The 20,010-nt window shown below is 45.9% G+C and overlaps 1 protein-coding gene and 1 long non-coding RNA gene across 2 annotated transcripts in view; both read right to left on the reverse strand.

The window, feature by feature from the left end:
- The window catches only part of LOC136962698 (uncharacterized), an 80,222-nt gene that overhangs the window by 45,623 nt on the left and 14,589 nt on the right, over positions 1-20,010 (reverse strand). The gene's annotated exons all lie outside the window — the stretch shown is intronic.
- Positions 11,921-18,047, reverse strand: LOC136962690 (tapasin-like). The gene is made up of 10 exons (XM_067256567.1): positions 17,882-18,047; positions 17,542-17,730; positions 17,102-17,350; positions 16,537-16,896; positions 15,776-16,096; positions 15,400-15,501; positions 14,462-14,490; positions 13,576-13,614; positions 12,865-13,220; positions 11,921-12,642 (listed from the first exon to the last, which is right to left on the reverse strand). Exons 1-8 carry the CDS (start codon positions 17,940-17,942, stop codon positions 13,603-13,605), a joined length of 1,323 nt encoding a protein of 440 aa, XP_067112668.1. The 5' UTR covers positions 17,943-18,047; the 3' UTR covers positions 11,921-12,642; positions 12,865-13,220; positions 13,576-13,602.

The following is a 20,010-nucleotide window of genomic DNA, read 5'->3' on the forward strand; positions in this document are numbered from 1 at the left end:
ATGAACTTCAATGTGGGGAAGTAAAAATATGTTAAATTAATAAATAAAATCTAATTTAAAAAAGTTTAACCATATCCAGATTAAGATTTGTTTTTATGTTTATTTGCTAATAAGTTTAACTCTTGAATCTCAAAGAGACCTTGGCCATGTTGTTCCCACGTGAAGCAGAACTATACATCAGGAGTTGTTATTGCTGGAGGAGAGGAGTGCATGTAGACCTAATCCTCTGGGTCTACTTAGGATCAAGTTGCCAACACCACCATGGATTCATGGCCTCCAGTCCTGCTACCCCTTCATTACCGTTCTCTCTTTTTCTCTTTCTTTCCATCTACAGGCATCTGTCTCTCGCTCTTCTCCATTTCTTTCTTTCTTTCTTTTTCTTCTTTCAGTCTTTCTCACTTTCTATAGGTATTTCTCTTTCTCAGTCTCTCTCCTTTTCTTTCCCCCCCTACCTCTCTTTTCATGTCTTTTTAGTCTCTCCTTCTATATCTCCTGGTTTACCCAAATCTTCCCGTTGCGTGATGAGACAACCGAATAGGCCTACCGTGGCACCGTTCAGATCACGTCTTGCCGGCGCTTCTCTTTGAACCCCTTGTGTGTTCACCTCACTCTGCGTGCTAATGACGCTGATCTGCAGCACATAAACTCGTTCAATAATAACCGTCAAGTCGACCCCGAGGTTGGGTGGCACTTGTGCACGGAATTATTCAGACGTCAGACACGGTTATACTGATTACACACGTAGACGCGCCGGTTATTTCGTCAACGGGAGATATCCACTGTGCGTTGTGAACAGCGCGTTCACAACGCGCTGAAATAGACCTGGACCCAATCTTAGTTTTTTTTTATTACAGAGACAGACAATTGATTTGCGTGCATGATGCTCTGGGATGATAACGTTGTTCTAGGAAGTAGTGAATAAGTTATGATGAAACGTGATTTTCCTCCCCAGACTCCCCAGAAACACTGTTGAATCACTTTTCAACCCATTTACCAACGTTCTAACAACACTGTGGGAACTTTCACATTGGGTCTCGATATTAAACGGCCTAGAGATACTCTCCAGACTGAGTGATTTGCTGAATCACTTCCAAGACCATAGTCTACACTTTGCCCAGAAAAGCCATGTTCCATATCGCATCTCTTGATAACACTGAGTTAGTTGAAAAGCAATATTCATATTTCCCCAAACTCTTATTGCAAAATGGCCATTACAGAATTCTATGTTTGTAAACTAAGAACAATGTTGCGATTTAGATGCTGCTTCTAGATGGATTGAACATGACAACATTGTATAGTGGTTGGAGGAGGAAGGGTTGTCCTCTTTGTAGAATAATTATTGTTTTTTGGAACTCACTGACAACGTAACATTCTGTTGAAAGTTTCAGAATCTTGCCCTCCCGCATGGCTTGTATTACAGTAAATGTAGGCTACACATATTTTTCACACTTTATAGTATTTGATTTATTTTGAGGCAATTTTCATCTTGAGGAAAAAAAACTGTTGAAGCACACAGTGGAATAAAACAAAATCTTAAGTAAGTTACTCTAGTAAGCTACTTACTGACATAAGATGCATCAAGTAACTTTAGGTGTGCCCTAGCATGGCATCACCATATGGGCAAGACCAACAGCTAAACTCATAGATTAACTATCCATAGAAAATGATGAAATATGTATGCTGTATAACTTGCTGTAGTTTTGTGTTTGTATGAAGTTGTGTAGTTTGTATTTCACTTCTTGATTCAGCTCATAGTCACACATATCAGGTTTGAATCTAAAAGCACCACCTTTCCTAACCTTCCCACACACACACACACAACCTCATACACACACACAACTTCATACACACACACACAACTCAGTCATCCAAGTGTGGTTACTCAAGAGCTGATAAAAGAACAGCAGCAAATGTACACATTGTTGGAGGTGCTGACAGGAATTTGATTTCAGTCCAGACTTCCTCAAGTAAAACTCCTTTTCTACAGTCATGAACATTACATCTCTTCTCTCTCTTCTCCAAACTTTGCCCTTCCCTGCTCTCTCTCTCTCTCTCTCTCTCTCTCTCTTTTTCTCTCTCTCTTTTTCTCTCTCTCTCTCTCTCTCTCTCTCTCTCTCTCTCTCTCTCTCTCTCGTGCCTCCCACTCTCACAGTGTATATCTCTTTAACGCATGCACGTACGCACACACTCTTACACACACACTCTTTCTATACATGCCTCCCCCTCACAGTGTGAGTACGGTTGGTTGTTGGAGACAGTCGTGTCTCATAAACTCTGTCAGCGGACTGAGAGATGAGTGAAGACAGGAAAAACAAACCCATGATGATACTGCACCACCAGGAACTGTTCAGAACTGATCAAAAGAGTGAGAAGAGGAAGTCTCACAGACCTCAGACACACACAGAGGAGAAGACCCACTGAAACGTTGTTACATTTCATCTACTTTTCAGAGGGGGATGCCAGGAGCCAGAAGAGAAAACCACATGACCCTGTTGAATTCTTCCCACATCGAAAGTGAATTGCATAATACATGAGTTGTGCTTTATTGACATCTTAAACACATACTAAATGTTTATAGTTCTACTCAGGTCATAGCTCATGGCATCATGTCATTAATCGCTTGGGAAATGTTTTTCAAATTTAATGCAAATCAAAACTGAAAAGATCTCGCTGGGGCATAACTGACCTCAGAGCTGTAGTCTAGATACATCTGCTTTGTTAAATTAGGATTAGTTCCATCATTTTCACTGGGCTGTAGTTACAAGCTTCCCAAGAGGTGTGTGGTTTGTTTACGTTACTCAGAGTTAGGTATTTCCCTTTACTCCCAGTAGGCCCAGAATGAGACCAGCTGGTGAATTTGAAAGTGACTCCCAGACACCCTTCTCCCTGGCCTGGGTATGGGGATCTATCTACCGTAGAGTGTCTTGTGCTGTTGCCATGTGAACATGAAAACGTTAAATGCTTGTGAATGCACCCAGGCACCACACCTTTGTGGCCTGGAGGGAGTTAAAACCTACTTCGATTGTCCATCACTCTTCACAGTAATCTCCTGTCAGGATTCAGGAGAGAGCAGAGAGAGATAGCAGGGAGCAAGAGAGTGAGAAGGAGAGAGATAAAGAGAGAGAATGAGAGAGTGAGAGCAGAAAAAAGAGAGAGAGCAGAGAGAGATAGGGACACGGAGTGAGAGTGAGAAAGAAGGAGAGAATGAGAGAATAGAGAGAGAGAGAGGGGCAAGGAGACTTGGAGTGAGAAAGGAGAGAGAGAGCAGCGAGCGACAACCCAGACCTCCCTGAACGCCCACTCCACACTGAACAGGGGCCTGCCTTCCAGAGAGCGTTCAGAGGCAGCATCTGTTTAAGATCTGTTCATCAGCTGCTTTGTTATCCTCCTTCTTGTCAGCCGGGGCCAAATGAGACAGATGAGCGATGTGCCAAGCACAGGACTGCCTGTGTCTGTCTGTGTTAGAGCACCTGTCTGTCTCTCTGCACCTGCCTGTGTCTGTCTGTGTTAGAGCACCTGCCTGTCTCTCTGTACCTGCCTGTGTCTGTCTGTGTTAGAGCACCTGCCTGTCTCTCTGCACCTGCCTGTGTCTGTCTGTGTTAGAGCACCTTTCTGTCTCTCTGCACCTGCCTGTGTCTGTCTGTGTTAGAGCACCTGCCTGTCTCTCTGCACCTGCCTGTGTCTGTCTGTGTTAGAGCACCTGTCTGTCTCTCTGCACCTGCCTGTGTCTGTCTGTGTTAGAGCACCTGCCTGTCTCTCTGCACCTGCCTGTGTCTGTCTGTGTTAGAGCACCTGTCTATCTCTCTGCACCTGCCTGTGTCTGTCTGTGTTAGAGCACCTGTCTGTCTCTCTGCACCTGCCTGTGTCTGTCTGTGTTAGAGCACCTGCCTGTCTCTCTGCACCTGCCTGTGTCTGTCTGTTTTAGAGCAGCTGTCTGTCTCTCTGTACCTGACTGTTCCTGAAGACAAGCAACAAACTGTGGTGAGCCGCTTAGTGGAAAAAAAGCTACAACCATGAGAGTGTGACTGAGAGAGTGAGAGAGTGTGTTGATATAGGTGAAGACAGAGAGAGTGAGAGAGAGAGTGTAGATATAGGTGAAGACAGAGAGAGTGAGAGAGTGTGTTGATATAGGTGAAGACTGAGAGAGTGAGAGAGTTGATATAGGTGAAGACAGAGAGAGTGAGAGAGTGTGTTGATATAGGTGAAGACTGAAAGAGTGAGAGAGTGTGTTGATATAGGTGAAGACTGAGAGAGTGAGAGAGTTGATATAGGTGAAGACAGAGAGAGTGAGAGTGTGTTGATATAGATGAAGACTGAAAGAGTGAGAGAGTGTGTTGTTATAGGTGAAGACTGAAAGAGTGAGAGAGTGTGTTGATATAGGTGAAGACTGAGAGAGTGAGAGAGTCTGTTGATATAGGGGAAGACTGAAAGGGTGAGAGTGTGTTGATATAGGTGAAGACTGAGAGAGTGAGAGAGTGTTTTGATATAAGTGAAGACTGAGAGAGTGAGAGAGTGTGTTGATGCAGGTGAGGGACCTGGCCTGATGCAGGAAGGCCTCAGCTCATGTGATACACACTCTACCCAGTGAGCCACCATGGCGGCCCACACATGGACTACATCATAAATAATTTAATACATGTAAGCGTGTGTGTGTAGATCAGCCAAGCATTGTAAAAAGACGATTTAACAGCCTTCATAAACCCGGGACAAAACAGATCCAGATCCTCAATCTCTCCCTTAATTCAGTCATTTCCATCTCTTCAATCTCTCTTCCATCTCTCTCTCTCTCTCCTTCAATCACCCTCTCTTTCTCCCTCTCTTGCTGTCTCTCACCTTCAATCTCTCTTTCTCACTTTCTCTCTCTCTCCCCCCTCTCTCTGGCAGTCTTCTCTCCATCCTGACCACCAACCACTCCTATCAGAGTGGGACTCATGTCAGTGCTGGTGTGTGATCTCTCCCTGCACCAGTCACAGGTTGTTCCCCCAGCAAGCTGCCTCACATTATACACCATGCAAACATTCTTAGATGTTTAAAATCAATCAGTGCAACAAGCACTTTAGGAGACTAGTAGCGGCAATTTCACACCACTAGCTAGTTTGGAAAAAGAATACAACCCTTTCCCGTATATCCTGGTGATGATGGGGTGATGATGAAGGTGTACCAGCCCTGTACCCAGAAGGTCTGTGTCATGTAATCACTGTTCAGGTCACTCTCCTTCTAGTCCTGTTACCTGCAGTCATATCGTCTCCAGTGACTGTGCACATGTGTGTAATGTAAATCATATGTGGGGGCTGTGTGAGTGTGTGTGTGTCTGAGGTGGGGCACCTCTGGTGTTGCTTTGTAAGGTTGGGGAATACAAAGTATTTATGGTTGGACCACATATTGGAACCAGCTGTTTCCAGCTCACATATTCAATTTTTTTTGTGTGTGTGAGTGTGTGAGTGTGTTAGGGCAGGATATTATCCCCACTCCCCCCACACCCCAGCAAAACCACCCTCACCACCTACAAAACATCAATGACACATCAGCAAGCCTGTTCACCAGATCTAGGTGGCTTGTGTGTTTTTCCGCTCTATAGTGTGCATTTAGGGTAATTTATAAAACCATGTATGTGTGTATGTCTCTGCTTACAGTGTGTCCACACAAACCCTATAGGTATCTGTAGTTCCACATGCTTGTGATTCTACATGTATGTCATTCTTAATGTTGTTTCCTGTCAAGTATAAGGTGACCTTTGACCTCACAAACACTCAGTTGTCAATTTCCTCTTCCTGGATGAAGCAGCTGGGTGTAGTTATCCTTTTTCACCAGCCAGAGGGTATCCTGTGTGTATGTGTGTGTGTGTGTGTGTGTTTGTGTACTGAGGCCCCTGAAATCTGGTTTTGACACCATCATGTGATTGGTCCTCATTAGTGTCTTACCTTTATCGCCCACCAGGCCCGCTAGCCGGCTTTGTGGAGGAGCTGGACATGCTCCTCAGCGTCCTCCCGGATGATGGAACCCCCCTGATAGTCCTTGGGGACTTCAACATCCACCTCCAAGGAACTCAGGCCGTCGACTTCTTGTCTCTCCTGACCTCCTTCGACCTGACGCTGCTGAGCACACCGGCGACCCACAAGGCAGGCAAACAGCTAGACCTCATCCTGACACGTAACTGTATCACTGACTTAACCTCTGTAACCCCACTGCATATTTCTGATCACTACTTTATCCAATTCTCTATCTCTCTCCCTCCAACTCCTTCTACCTCCCCTCCCCTTGTAACTTTCCGGCGCAACCTCTGCTCCCTATCCCCCTCCCATTTCTCCTCTATTGTAACATCCTCCCTCCCCCCCATTGACGAGTTCTCGTCCCACCCCACTAACACTGCCACCGACACCTTGTTAACCACTTTAACTGCATCACTTGACTCTCTCTGTCCCCTGTCAACCAGGCCTGCACGATCTTCTCCCTCCTGCCCGTGGCTTACGGATGTTATTCGTGAAGAACGGTCCACCCTTCGGGCAGCCGAGAGGAGATGGCGCAAGTCCAAAGGCGGTCTGGACCTTGATAAGTATCACTCCCTCCTCAAATCCTTCTCTTCTCACATAACTGGTGCTAAAACCCTCTACTTTCTGAACAAAATTAACTCTGCTTCAAACCCCCACAAACTTTTCTCTACCTTCTCCACCCTTCTTAACCCACCTCCCCCACCCCCTCCCTCCACCCTGACAGCAGACGACTTCTCCTCCTTCTTTGAGAAAAAAGTCGCCGACATTAGCAGTCGGTTCCCTAAACCCACCTTTCCTACCCTCTCACCCTCCATGACTGACCCAACTAAATGTCTAAACTCTTTTTCTCCCCTGTCTGAGGCAGAGATCTCTGACCTCATTCTCTCTCATCGCCCCACCTCCTGTCCCCTTGATCCTATACCCTCCCCTCTCTTTCAAACCATCTCCCCCTCCATCATAACTTTTCTTCTCCATGTCCTAAACTCCTCTCTCACCTCTGGCACCTTCCCCTCTGCCTTCAAACAGGCTAGAGTTACCCCTCTACTCAAAAAACCCTCCCTTAACCCTGCCGTTCTCCAGAACTACAGACCGGTATCACTGTTACCCTTCCTTTCAAAAACAATTGAACGTGCTGTATCTAACCAACTGTCTAACTTTCTCTCTCAGAACAACCTGCTTGACCCCAACCAATCGGGCTTCAAGACTGGCCACTCCACAGAGACTGCCCTCCTTTCAGTCACCACTGCCCTCCAGTCTGCCAGAGCGGCTTCCAGGTCATCCGTTATCATTCTGCTGGACCTTTCTGCAGCGTTTGATACGGTTAACCACCAGATCCTGCTCGCCAGACTTTCTGAGATGGGCATCACTGGCACTGCACTCCAGTGGATCTCATCCTACCTGTCGGGAAGATCCTACCAGGTTTCCTGGGGAGGCAAACTGTCGGGCCCTCGCCAGCTCTCCACTGGTGTCCCACAGGGCTCCGTCCTTGGACCCCTCCTCTTCTCTCTGTACACCACCTCACTTGGACCAATCATCACCTCCCATGGCTTCTCCTACCACTGCTACGCTGACGACACGCAGCTGTACCTGTCGTTCCCCCCGACCGATCCGGGGATCTCAGCTAGGATTGAGGCCTGCCTCACAGACATCTCCGCCTGGATGACCGAGCACCACCTCCAGCTGAACCTCGCCAAAACAGAACTTCTCATCATCCCGGCTAAACCCTCCATCTCCCACGATCTCTCAATCACCCTGGGATCTGCGACGGTGACCCCTTCATCCTCTGCCAGGAACCTTGGGGTTACCATGGACGACGAGCTCTCCCTCACGGCCCACATTGCTGCGGTCTCCCGGTCGTGTAGATTCACCCTCTACAACATCCGGAAGATCAGGAGATACCTGTCTGAGCACTCCACCCAGCTGTTAGTCCAAGCACTCGTCCTCTCCAAGTTGGACTATTGCAACTCTCTGCTCGCTGGTCTCCCAGCATGTGCAACCCGCCCTCTTCAGAGGATTCAGAACGCGGCGGCCCGCCTGGTCTACAATCTACCCAGACGCTCCCATGTTACCCCGCTCCTCATCTCTCTCCACTGGCTACCTATCATGGCCCGTATCAGATTCAAGACCCTGGTATTGACCTTCCGAGCAGTGAACGGGACTGCACCCGTCTACATCAAGTCTCTCCTGCAGCCTTACACCCCCACCCGCCACCTACGGTCTTCTTCAGACAACCGCCTGGTGGTCCCACCGCTCAAGACCGCCCGGTCCCAACACAAGCTCTTCTCCTGTCTGGCCCCCCAGTGGTGGAATCAACTCGCCACCTCCATCAGAGACACTGACTGTCTCTCCACCTTCAAGAAAAGGCTCAAGACGCACTTGTTCCGGGAGTACAACGGTACTTAGGAACGGTTCGCTTGACCCGATGTTAGTTTCCTTAAGGATCACAATGACTCTTGCTTAGAGACTTGTTGCTCTTGTGGTTAGTGGTAACTGATTTAAATTTTTGGTTCTCGCTGTGATATATTGTTTTATTACTGTTGCTTGCTTTTTCCCACAGGTACACTTGCACTTATAGCTGTTCATGTTGTTTGGTTGTGACTTGTTTAACTACATGCTCTTATGGTTCTTCCCTTTGGCACTTACTTTGGTTGTTCACAATGTGTGCTTCATGTTTTGGCTACTCGCGATGTTTTTTGGCTATCTTGTTGTTATGATCAGTGACCTATGCACTTTGTAAAGCTCTCTCTTGGAAGTCGCTTTGGATAAAAGCGTCTGCTAAATGAATAAATGTAAATGTAAATGTACCTTTCACAAGTCTTCACAGGTTTCTGGTGTTGAGAATCAGTGTGTGTGTGTGTGTGTGTGTGTGTGTGTGTGTGTGTGTGTGCGCGCGTGAAAATGGTACAGGAAAACTGCTTTCATACCTCCATGTTTTATCAATCAGGATATTCTGGAGAGAGGCCTTCCATATACCAGCCTGAGGTGATGGATAGTAGGTTTGACCAGCTGTCTCCGGTGTTTACCCACATCTTTAACACCTCCCTTGAGACATGCCATGTGCCAGCCTGTCTCAAGTCCTCCACCATCATCCCTGTACCCAAAAAGCCAAGGCCAACAGGACATAATGACTACAGACCCGTCGCCCTGACCTCTGTGGTAATGAAGTCTTTTGAGCGCCTGGTGCTGGCACACCTTAAATCCATCACTGACCCTCTACTGGACCCCCTGCAGTTTGCCTACAGAGCCAACAGGTCTGTGGACGATGCAGTTAACATGGCCCTCCACTTCACCCTACAGCACCTGGACTCCCCAGCATCCTATGCCAGGATCCTGTTTGTGGACTTCAGCTCTGCCTTCAACACCATCATCCCCGCCCTGCTTCAGGACAAGCTCTCCCAGCTGAACGTGCCTGATTCCACCTGCAGGTGGATCACAGACTTCCTGTCTGACAGGAAGCAGTGCGTTAAGCTGGGAACACAAGTCTCTGACTCCCGGTCCATCAGCACCGGATCACCTCAGGGCTGCGTCCTTTCTCCTCTGCTCTTCTCCCTGTACACCAACAGTTGCACCTCCAGTCATCCGTCCGTCAAACTCCTGAAGTTTGCGGACGACACCACCCTTATTGGGCTCATCTCTGGTGGAGACGAGTCTGATTATAGGTGGGAAGCGGCCAACCTGGTGACCTGGTGCAGCCAGAACAACTTAGAGCTCAATGCTCTTAAGACAGTGGAGATGGTTGTGGACTTCAGGAGGAACACAGCCCCACTCACCCCCATCACCCTGTGTGACTCCCCAGTCAACACTGTGGAGTCCTTCCGCTTCCTGGGCACTATCCTCTCCCAGGACCTCAAGTGGGAACTGAACATCAGCTCCCTCATCAAGAAAGCACAACAGAGGATGTACTTCCTTCGGCAGCTGAAGAAGTTCAACCTGCCAAAGACAATGATGGTGCACTTCTACTCAGCCATCATTGAGTCCATCCTCACCTCCTCCATCACCGTCTGGTACGCTGCTGCCACTGCCAAGGACAAGAGCAGACTGCAGCGTATCATCCGTACTGCTGAGAAGGTGATTGGCTGCAATCTGCCTACCCTCGAGGACCTGCACACCTCGAGGACCCTGAGGCGAGCGAGGAAGATTGTGGCCGACTCCTCCCACCCTGGACACTCCCTGTTTCAGTCACTCCCCTCCGGCAGAAGGCTGCGGTCTATCAGGACCAATACCTCACGCCACAAAAACAGTTTCTTCCCTTCCGCTGTTGGCCTCTTCAACAAGGCCAAGGGACCACACTGACTCAAATGACTTATTGCTTAAAACACTCTGCTTTTGCACTGCACCACAACATGGTATCTTGTACATTTGTATTTTTTGTAATATTTGTATTTTTGTATTTTTATATTGTAATTTACGGCAACTTATATTTATCCCACTTAGTACTGCTAGTTTATGTACCCTTAGTATAGTTAGTCCACATATTTAAATTTTAGGTATATGTTTATTGTATGCACCTTCCTGCCAAAGCAAATTCCTTGTCTGTGCAAACTTTCATGGCGAATAAATCCCTTTCTGATTTCTGATTCTGATTTCTGATTTACACTGGCTGTTTGAAGCAGGCACATTCACAGGACACCCATACGTGCATTAAGGTCCTTCCTGTAATTATATATTTTGCTTCTAATTTGTAACCACTATGACTCTCAGCTAGGCCTGAGTATAACACTCAGATCAACTTCACCCACTTTTACAAACATACCTACATACACACACTGGACACACATACACACCTACATACACAAACACATACACACACGTGCACATTCATACAAAAATCTATTCACTCTTGTACATACCTACTTTTTCATACACACACAGACACAAACACATGCACAAAAACACACATGCACACACACACACGTATGGAGTATCTGGATCTAGCTCCAGTGAAAGCTTGTGAATGATGGTTTTAATGTTCCATCCTCTCCCATAGACCATCCGTCACACAAGCATCGCTCAGACATCAAGGAGAGAGGGATGGAGGGTGAGAGAAGGAGGGAGGGAGGGAGAAAGAGAGATATGGGAGAGGGGAGGTATGGGGGAGGATGAGAGAGAAGGAAAGACAGAAATATGATGGTGGAGGAGAAAGGAGGTAAGAGATTAGGGGGAGCAGGAGGGGTTGAAGGAGAGATAGAAAGAGAGGAGAGAATGAGAGGCAGAATAGGAATGAATGAGATGAAGGGAGAGAGGAAGGGATGGCGTGAGCAGAAATGAATGAGACAAGCAGTGCTGTGTGGTGGAGGGAGGAGAGAGGGAGGAGGGAGAGATCAAATGGGGGAGTGAGAGCAGAGCTGGAGAGAGAGATGAGAGTCATTTAGACAGACTGATGGTGATGAGAGAAGGCTTGAGATCTCTCAAATTGTGATAACGGTACAGCAATGTGTGTGTGTGTGTCTGTGTGAACAGTATGGGCGTGTGTGTGTGCATGCTTGTGAGTGTGTGTGCATACTTGTGTGTATGCATGCATGTGTCTAACATTGAGGCTGGGCCTTATAGGTCTAATAATAAGTATTGAAACTACTGCAGCAGAGGTAAGGTATCCTTGTTTCTACATGTGTGTCCTAGGATGCTACAACACACACACCAATGTAAACATCAGTACAGACACACACACTATTTTAAACATCAGTACAGAACATGTCCTATAACTCATGGTCCTAATTTAATCAGTGTATTGCGATGCTGTAAATATTGTTTGTCGGTTTTCATCAAATGTTGTGCAAATGCTACCTACATGCAGTGTAGGAGAACAAATAGAATATTGATTCACAGAAACCTTCAAGTGTTTACTGAAGCCTCTACCAACTGTTCACCTCTCTCTCTCTCCCTCTATTTCATTATTTCCTTCTCTCTTTCTCGGTTTCTTGCTTTCTCGGGCTTGCTCTCTCGCTCTCTCTTTTTCATAACCCATTCCCTTTTTGAAAGATCCAGGATAATGGAATTCCTGTGTTGAATACCTATGAAGGCCAGATTTGTTATTTACAATGACAGAGCTATTGTAAAAGCTGACATTACTGGCCTGTTATTTGCTTTTATACTTGCGAACATAAACTGACCATTTAGTAAATCACAGTCTGGTATGACATCGCAAAAACTGTGCCAAGAAGTGAGTGCTTTTGTGTTAGCTGCCACTGTCTGTGTTATTACCATCGACTCTTCTTCAAATCAAGAGCCATGATCACATACAACCCGAAACCATTATAATCTGGTTGTTTTATTCAATCTAGTCCAAACAGAAGAAAGTATCTTACCTAGAAACCAAACAGTACTAGCCAAATATTGTGTTTGGTTAGTAATCTTTGACCACTGAGGAGAGAGAAAGAGATGAGAGGGAGAGCAATACAGAGTAAAAGAGAGAAAGAGGGAGACTTGCAATCACCCTTCCTAACCACTAGATGACGCTCTTTATGGTGGTGGGCAACACATGGTATTTCGCCACCATCTAGTGGAGATACATTTATCTGTATGAGCTCCAGACCAGTGTTTCCTAACCCTTGTCATCAGGACCTCCTGCCCTGCATGTTTCAGATGTTTCCCTGCTCCGACACACCTGATTCAAATGAATCAGGCTTCTGCTGAGATTCATAATGACCCATTCCTTTGAATCTGGTGTACTGGAGAAGGGAAACATCATGCAGGGCAGAGGGTCCTGAGGACCAGGTTTGGGCAACACTGATCTAGAATAGATTCATCATTTATAATGGAGCTATGCATGTTGTCTGTGGTCAGAAACAAAGAATACCAGGATTTTCACCTGAAAGGTTCATATGTAGGACTAACAGGTTCATGAGATCTTTTCCTGCTTTACAATAAAATGTACCATCTCTCAACGAATAACCATTCTATTCTGTTTTTAGATTCATAACACAGCATAGATTTGTTATAAAAAACAATCACGTTTGATTCAATTTATGCAAATTTGCAGCTACAATCAGTGAAAGAAAAAGGTAAAACCATCCTGCCTAAATATGACATGAGAGAAAACAACAACACTACTCAACTGTCAAAACTCAACTCCCTCATTCTGTACAAAACGTCTACAATAAATGACTGTCTCTACTGCAATATCATCAGAGAGAAAGAAGAATATTAACAACCAATCAGCCACTTCTTTAGAGAAAAGTATAAATGTGCACATTTACAAACAGTCCTGGTCTCTTCAGTTCTCAGGCACCACTGGAAAGAAAAATTAATATTTGGGTTGACTATTTGAACATTCAGTAAATATTGTAGTCTACCTAGACTATGTGTAACTATAGCTGTAATTATATTTTATACTATACAATTTAATATAGGTATTGACAATACTATATGCAGTATGCACTGTATATACACACATGTATATAACTATACAGTATATCTATAGTTAGACTATAGTGTATAGTGAGAACTACTGAACATTGGGGCTTGTATAGCTCTGTGATTCAGCATTTCATTTGACTGCAGATGAAGAGGTACCAGGTTCAAATCACCCCTGTACCCTTAGAATAAAAGGGCCTATTAGACAGATAGATAAATCCATCCTACTTACCCCTGGCCCCTATGCAGCTCCTACTCTTTAATTCTCCTTCTGCAACAGAGACACGTTAGAAGGATGGTTAACTAAACACCAAGCCAGCCTGAAGTAAACGCAGCAGGTAGGAAGAGAGTCAGACATGAGGAAGAGAGTCAGACATGAGGAAGAGTCAGACATGTGGAAGAGTCAGACATGTGGAAGAGAGTCAGACATGAGGAAGAGTCAGACATGTGGAAGAGTCAGACACGGAGGAAGAGAGTCAGACATGGAGGAAGAGTCAGACCTGAGAAAGAGAGTCAGACATGGAGGAAGAGTCAGACATGAGGAAGGGAGTCAGACATGGAGGAAGAGAGTTAGACATGGAGGAAGAGAGTCAGACATGAGGAAGAGAGTCAGACATGAGGAAGGGAGTCAGACATGAGAAAGAGAGTCAGACATGGAGGAAGAGTCAGACCTGAGAAAGGGAGTCAGACATGGAGGAAGAGTCAGACATGGAGGAAGAGAGTCAGACATGAGGAAGAGAGTCAGACATGAGGAAAGGAGTCAGACATGAGAAAGGGAGTCAGACATGAGGAAGAGAGTCAGACATGGAGGAAGAGTCAGACATGAGGAAGAGAGTCAGACATGAGGAAGAGTCAGACATGTGGAAGAGAGTCAGACATGGAGGAAGAGAGTCAGACATGGAGGAAGAGTCAGACATGAGGAAGAGTCAGACATGGAGGAAGGGAGTCAGACATGAGGAAGAGTCAGACATGAGGAAGGGAGTCAGACATGAGGAAGAGAGTCAGATATGAGGATCAGAGTCAGACATGATGAAGAGAGTCAGACATGGAGGAAGAGAGTCAGACATGAGGAAGAGAGTCAGACATGAAGAAGAGAGTCAGAGGAGCATGTGTGTTACCTTCTCCTGTGTGTCAGCAGCAGTGGAGTCTGAGGAAATACAAGTAAGAGTTAGGCCCCGTCCACACTAGCCCGGGTAAATACAAATACGCGTATTCGAATTGAAAACGATCTCCATCCACATTAGCGTTTTCATATTGTTTTCCAAATGTTTGCCGTCCACACTAACACGGGTACATGACAATCATTGTCATGGTTACGCCACTCCTGCCCCTCCCTCCAACCACGCTGCTCTGTTTACATACTCCTCTGGCAATACTATTTGGTGTTGTATAATTTAAAATTGTCCCACCAGCTAGCTGTTCAGCCAGGTCTCACCCAGAACTGCCGCTCTATGTTTGGTTTAAACCGTCTTCTCTGCCTTGTCCCCCTATCGTTCAGGCACACAGGAGTACAACGCTCGCCTTCTGCGTAGGAGTAACGCATATCTATTAAGTGATACTATTTGTACCTGAAGTACACTAACTAAACTGGTAAATAAATTATAGAGACGGAGCAGCATATTTATTTCACCTTCCATGTTCATCTTGACATTATAGCTAGTGCTATAGTCTAGAGCGCAAGCTACCCCCAGTGCCATGGCAACTGAACGTCATCGTATGTGAAAAGCTCCGTGGACCCCGTCCACAGTACTACGCCAACCCAGCGTTTTCAAATGTCTCCGGCTAGGGGAGCGTATTCGAAAAGCTCAGTTTTCAGTGTCCCAATACTCCGTATGAGTGTGGACGGGAGGTGCAAACGCAGACATATGTATGCGTTTCTAAATTTACCCGGGCTAGTGTGGACGGGGCCTTAGACACATCTTCCACCACGCTGATACTGATTGGTTGGTTGTTTTGGTTTTTATTTGGTTAGTAGATTAGTGGGTGGATGGATGCATGTATGTATAGATTAATAGATAAATGTATACAGTAGATAGATGGATGATGGTTTATTTACCAGAGCTGCTGATTGTCCAGGAGAAAACCTTGATCAAACCATAGAGTCCCAGCGCCACGGCAACCATCGCCATGGAGTCCTCAATAGAGGGAGTGCTGACTCCTGGGAGCGACAGAGAGAAAAAGAAAGAGAAATGAGACCATATGAATCATACTCTTCTATTAAATCATAAACATATCACATTTTACTTTTTTCTTTCATTATCAATGTTATCTGCGTATCACTGTAAGACTATACTGTGCAGTATCTCAATCACAATACATAGGCGATTGTAAATACATTTACACAGTACTTTACATAGTATCATAAACGATGTGTTATGAATCTCATAAGATGGTTAAAGGCTGTGATAGGCCAGCGGTGCCGCTCCTCTCACCAATCACGTTGAGGGAGACGCTGACTCGTCGGGTGCCCCCCTGGTGGACGGCCACACAGCTGACCTGCCCCCCCCGCTCACCCCCCACCCTGGCTGGGTCCAGCTCCAGACGGGAGCTCTGGCTGTAGGTGCCGTCAGAGGCCTGCCTGTGGCCCGTCACGCTGCCCCGGCCCAGGTCCTGGACCCCCCCTGCCCCGCTCAGCTCCCAGCCCAGCTCCAGGGACAGGGGGGCGAAGCCTGACGCCTCACACTGCACCACCACCAGCTGGCCCGGGGAGGAGAGGGGGAGTGGGGAGGGGAAGATGGAGAGGGAGGGGGGCTCTGGGAGAGACAGAGGAGGAGAGATATACACAGAGGAGAGGAGGAGAGATGCATGAAGGAGGAGAGAGACAGAGAGGAGAGAGAGGGAGGAGGAGAGATACAGGAAGGAGGAGAGAGACAAAGAGGAGGAGAGATTACAGGGAGGAGAGAGAGAGGAGGAGAGATATACAGAGAGGAGAGAGAGGGAGGGCAATAGAGAGAGGGAGGGACAACCAGAAGAAAGGAGTGGGGTTTTAAAGTAGGATCACCACTTTCATGCTCTGGTATTGTCCATAATGTAGGAGGTTGTTACTGTCAATAAGAATTAGTGCATGAATAACTCTTAAATGAATATTCATGCTGCAGCCTCACTCTCCATCTCCAGATATGTTTATAATATGAATGTCCTATTTTAATAGTATATTTACAGTGCATATAAGTGTATTGTAGCTGAGTCTCACCCACTATCTCCAGGTCCACCGCCACCTGAGCCAGCAGATAGGGCAGATACACCGTGCAGATGTAAGTTCCAGAGTGGCGCACCTGGGCTTCCTGCAGGATCAGTGATGCGTTTCCTGTCTTGTGGAGCGCGTCGATGTCCAGCCCCGCCCCTGCCTCCCAGTTATCAGCCAATCGGTCGTCTTTGCCGTCATAGGCCAGGACCAATCGTCCGTCGCCCCTGAACTGGTACCGCCACTCCACCGCAAAGCCCGACCCGGAGAGGGGAGAGGAGGGGTCCACCCAGAACCCACAGTCCAGGAGAACCGGTTCTCCCAGTCTGGACTGGACCCTCACGGTTCTGCTGGACACACTGAGGATCACTGGGGAGGGGAGGAGTAGGGGAGTGAGGAACGGAGGCAGGCAGGGAGAAGAGGAAGGAAGGAGGGAGGTATGGACAGAGGGAGAGAAAAGGAAGGAGGCAAAGAAAAAGTAGAAAGGAGGAGAATGAGAACATCAGACTGATCTTGCATTGATGTTAACCTCTCCCACTCTCAGCTGGTCTGTATCTAATGTAGATGTCTGCACCTTGGGGTTCTGTAGTTGCCGTGGGAGCACGCATGACATTGGACAGGGTCAGCTGTCTGTCAAGGCCCTGCAAGGCAGCAGAGTACCAATCAGCTTGCAGGTAGATAGGGCTGAGGGCAGAGTCTGTGAGCGGAGCGGCCCATTGGACGGTGGAGGGCTGAGGCAGGAAGGGGTTGAGCTCACACTGGGGTTTCTCCACAGCACCCCCTGGTGGGTGGAGGGAGGAGTGGCAGAAGGTGGCAGCAGGGTCTGGAACACACAGGAATCACAAGAGGGATTCTTTTATCAGTGAGATGTGACATATCAACCAGCTTAAATGAATCATGAAACTAAATTTACTGAGGTTAGAAGTCATTGCTAGTTTTCCAACTAAAGGGCATCTCAGTGTGTCACGGCCAAAATGCCAAACACATCCAGTCATAGTGACTGTTTAAACCTACCTTTTATGTAGTAGACCCTCTCTGGGTTTATGTCTGACGACGGGTTCAGTCGTGACCCGGTTCCCTGGATTTCTGGGTCGGTTCCGATGACCAACAGAGATTTCTCCTGGGTCATAGCCGCAGGGAACCCTCTGCCTGGCTTCTCTTGCACGAACCAGCACTCCAGAACCGGACAAGTCGACGCACCGACTGGAGGAGGAGACAGCGATGTAGCTTGTTTTGCGCATTTCAATGGAACATTTTAAGACAAACTGTTTAAATATATTAAACATATACAACTGTAAAGGATTTATTTACATAAAAGGATATATGGCGTTAGCTGCAAATTACTTTGGCTTACCGTTCATGAAGTAAGTTAGTGCAAGCAAAGAAAACTTGTAAATTGTCGAAATATTTGCCATGATTGTTGTCGATGGGCAGTTGTACCAATCTGTCTGCAGTTTTAAGTTTCCACGTAGGCCATTTCTTCACGAAGAATTATGTTTTGGTCGTAGGATTTCCCCTGAAATTCCACTTTTTGTTTCACTTTCACTTTGCACGCATTATCATCCACACGGTGGCGATCTAACACAAGTTTTGGACAGAATACATGAGTGACTAGCGGCCTATGACCAGTTAATAAGGGGTTATTTCAGGACATGATCAGATCCTGGAAAGCCAAATATTTTAAACATTGTGAATATTGCATCTTGAAACAGAATAGAACATTCTGCATGCCCTCATGATTTCTCTATGCATCTAAAATCATTTTAAAACTTTCAAGGCCTACATGTTTTATTGCCTTTTACAGATTCTGATCTCAACTTGCTGTTGTTAAGCTGGCTTGTAATTAAATCTTAATTGACAAGAAATATGCCAGAATGAACCTGGTCTCAAGAATCCAGACTAACAGGGTGGCAAAAAGCATGTCATGGTTGAAAGAGAGCCATGTAAATAAAAGTATGGCTCTGGGTTGAAAGAGAGGCAGACATGAACCTCAAACCAACTTCCTGGTTGTCATTCTGTTGTTGCCAGTTGGCACAGAAACACTCAAAGTGGATCGACCAGCCAGTCAAGTGACCGGGCAGCTGATTTCTCAGAAACATCAGATGCAGTTTAGAGTTTCTACCTATTAGGGCGCTGTTACCCAGTTCATAAGAAGGGACTTTCCAGTCATAAACGGTCTGTATTCATTGACTGGTTTCAATGCCTCACCGGGGTCCATGGCAAAATGCTCTCAAGGAGTTCCATTCTCAGTATTCCAGAATAAACATAACATCTAAATACAATGATGCCAGAACATTTGAAAAGAGGGTAAACTACTTTAATACATGCTTGGCTCTTTTGTTTATGTTTGCATTACCATGGTGAATGGTGAAGTGCATGTTTCTTCTGAGAAGGCTGAAAGGTTTTAATGTCAGACAGGACGTGTTAACAGTAATATACCGATCATCCTCACAATCAACATTGACTCTTGATACAACTTCCTCACAAAGAAAAGTAAGAACAACTCAAGAATATCAAACAAGCAACCAAAATCACCTGCACCATTCCTCTCACTCCTCCACTCCACCATTCCTCTCAGTGTCTGTGTTAGAGCTGAACAAAACATTGTTATTCTGACAATGTTGCAATAGAGATGTTTTAATATTCCCTCAGCTATGTGTATAAGGATGTGGAAAGTCATAAGAAAGTATACAATCCTGCACAGTGTTGACCATCTCAGGACTAGAGAAGAGATGACACTCAAAATTGAGGAAGGAACAGGGTGTGACCCTTATCCACCATCTTCTCCATCCGTATCGTGTGTGGGTGTGTCTGCATGTTGTGCAGACAGGTACTTTCCAAACCTTTGCTGCGTTATGTGGTTTTATTGTTGCATTTTACAGCTTGATGCTGTTCAACTAAACCATATCGATATACAGATCGTTCTCTTCTTTCTTTCGGTTTACTGCATATTTTATTTGATATCATTGGAGACTACTTAGTTTTGTTTCTTATCAAACCCACATACACCCATCAAAACCATTTGAATACATACATCAGGATGGATCTTTTAAAAACTAGTAAATTATTTCTCAGGTTTTGTGTCATAGACCAACTGCATTTCTTAAAGCAAGGCCTCCTATAGTTCACTCATAAAGGCATTATTGTCGGCTCCACTGTTTATGGTCCCAAACATACATATACAACATTCATACTGTCAGTGTCATTTTGTGCTACTTTCACAAATTTTCACTAATGTTAAACTGTATGTTTTTATAGTACAATACATTCTAGTACTTTAAATGATTTCTAAATGTAGTTTGGTTGTGACCAACCCTTACAGGACACACACACACACTCTGTAAGTCAAGCAGACAAAGATATCATCTGGTGTTCAGACACAGAGGCCTCATTACACCCTGGCTCCAGCACAACATGACAAAGACTCATTCTGTAAAGTAAAGTCTATAGGTAGGATTTAAGACATAGCTGACAGGAAGAGAA

This window comes from Osmerus mordax, chromosome 18, assembly GCF_038355195.1.
Source record: "Osmerus mordax isolate fOsmMor3 chromosome 18, fOsmMor3.pri, whole genome shotgun sequence".
Classification (NCBI taxonomy): Eukaryota; Metazoa; Chordata; class Actinopteri; order Osmeriformes; family Osmeridae; genus Osmerus; species Osmerus mordax.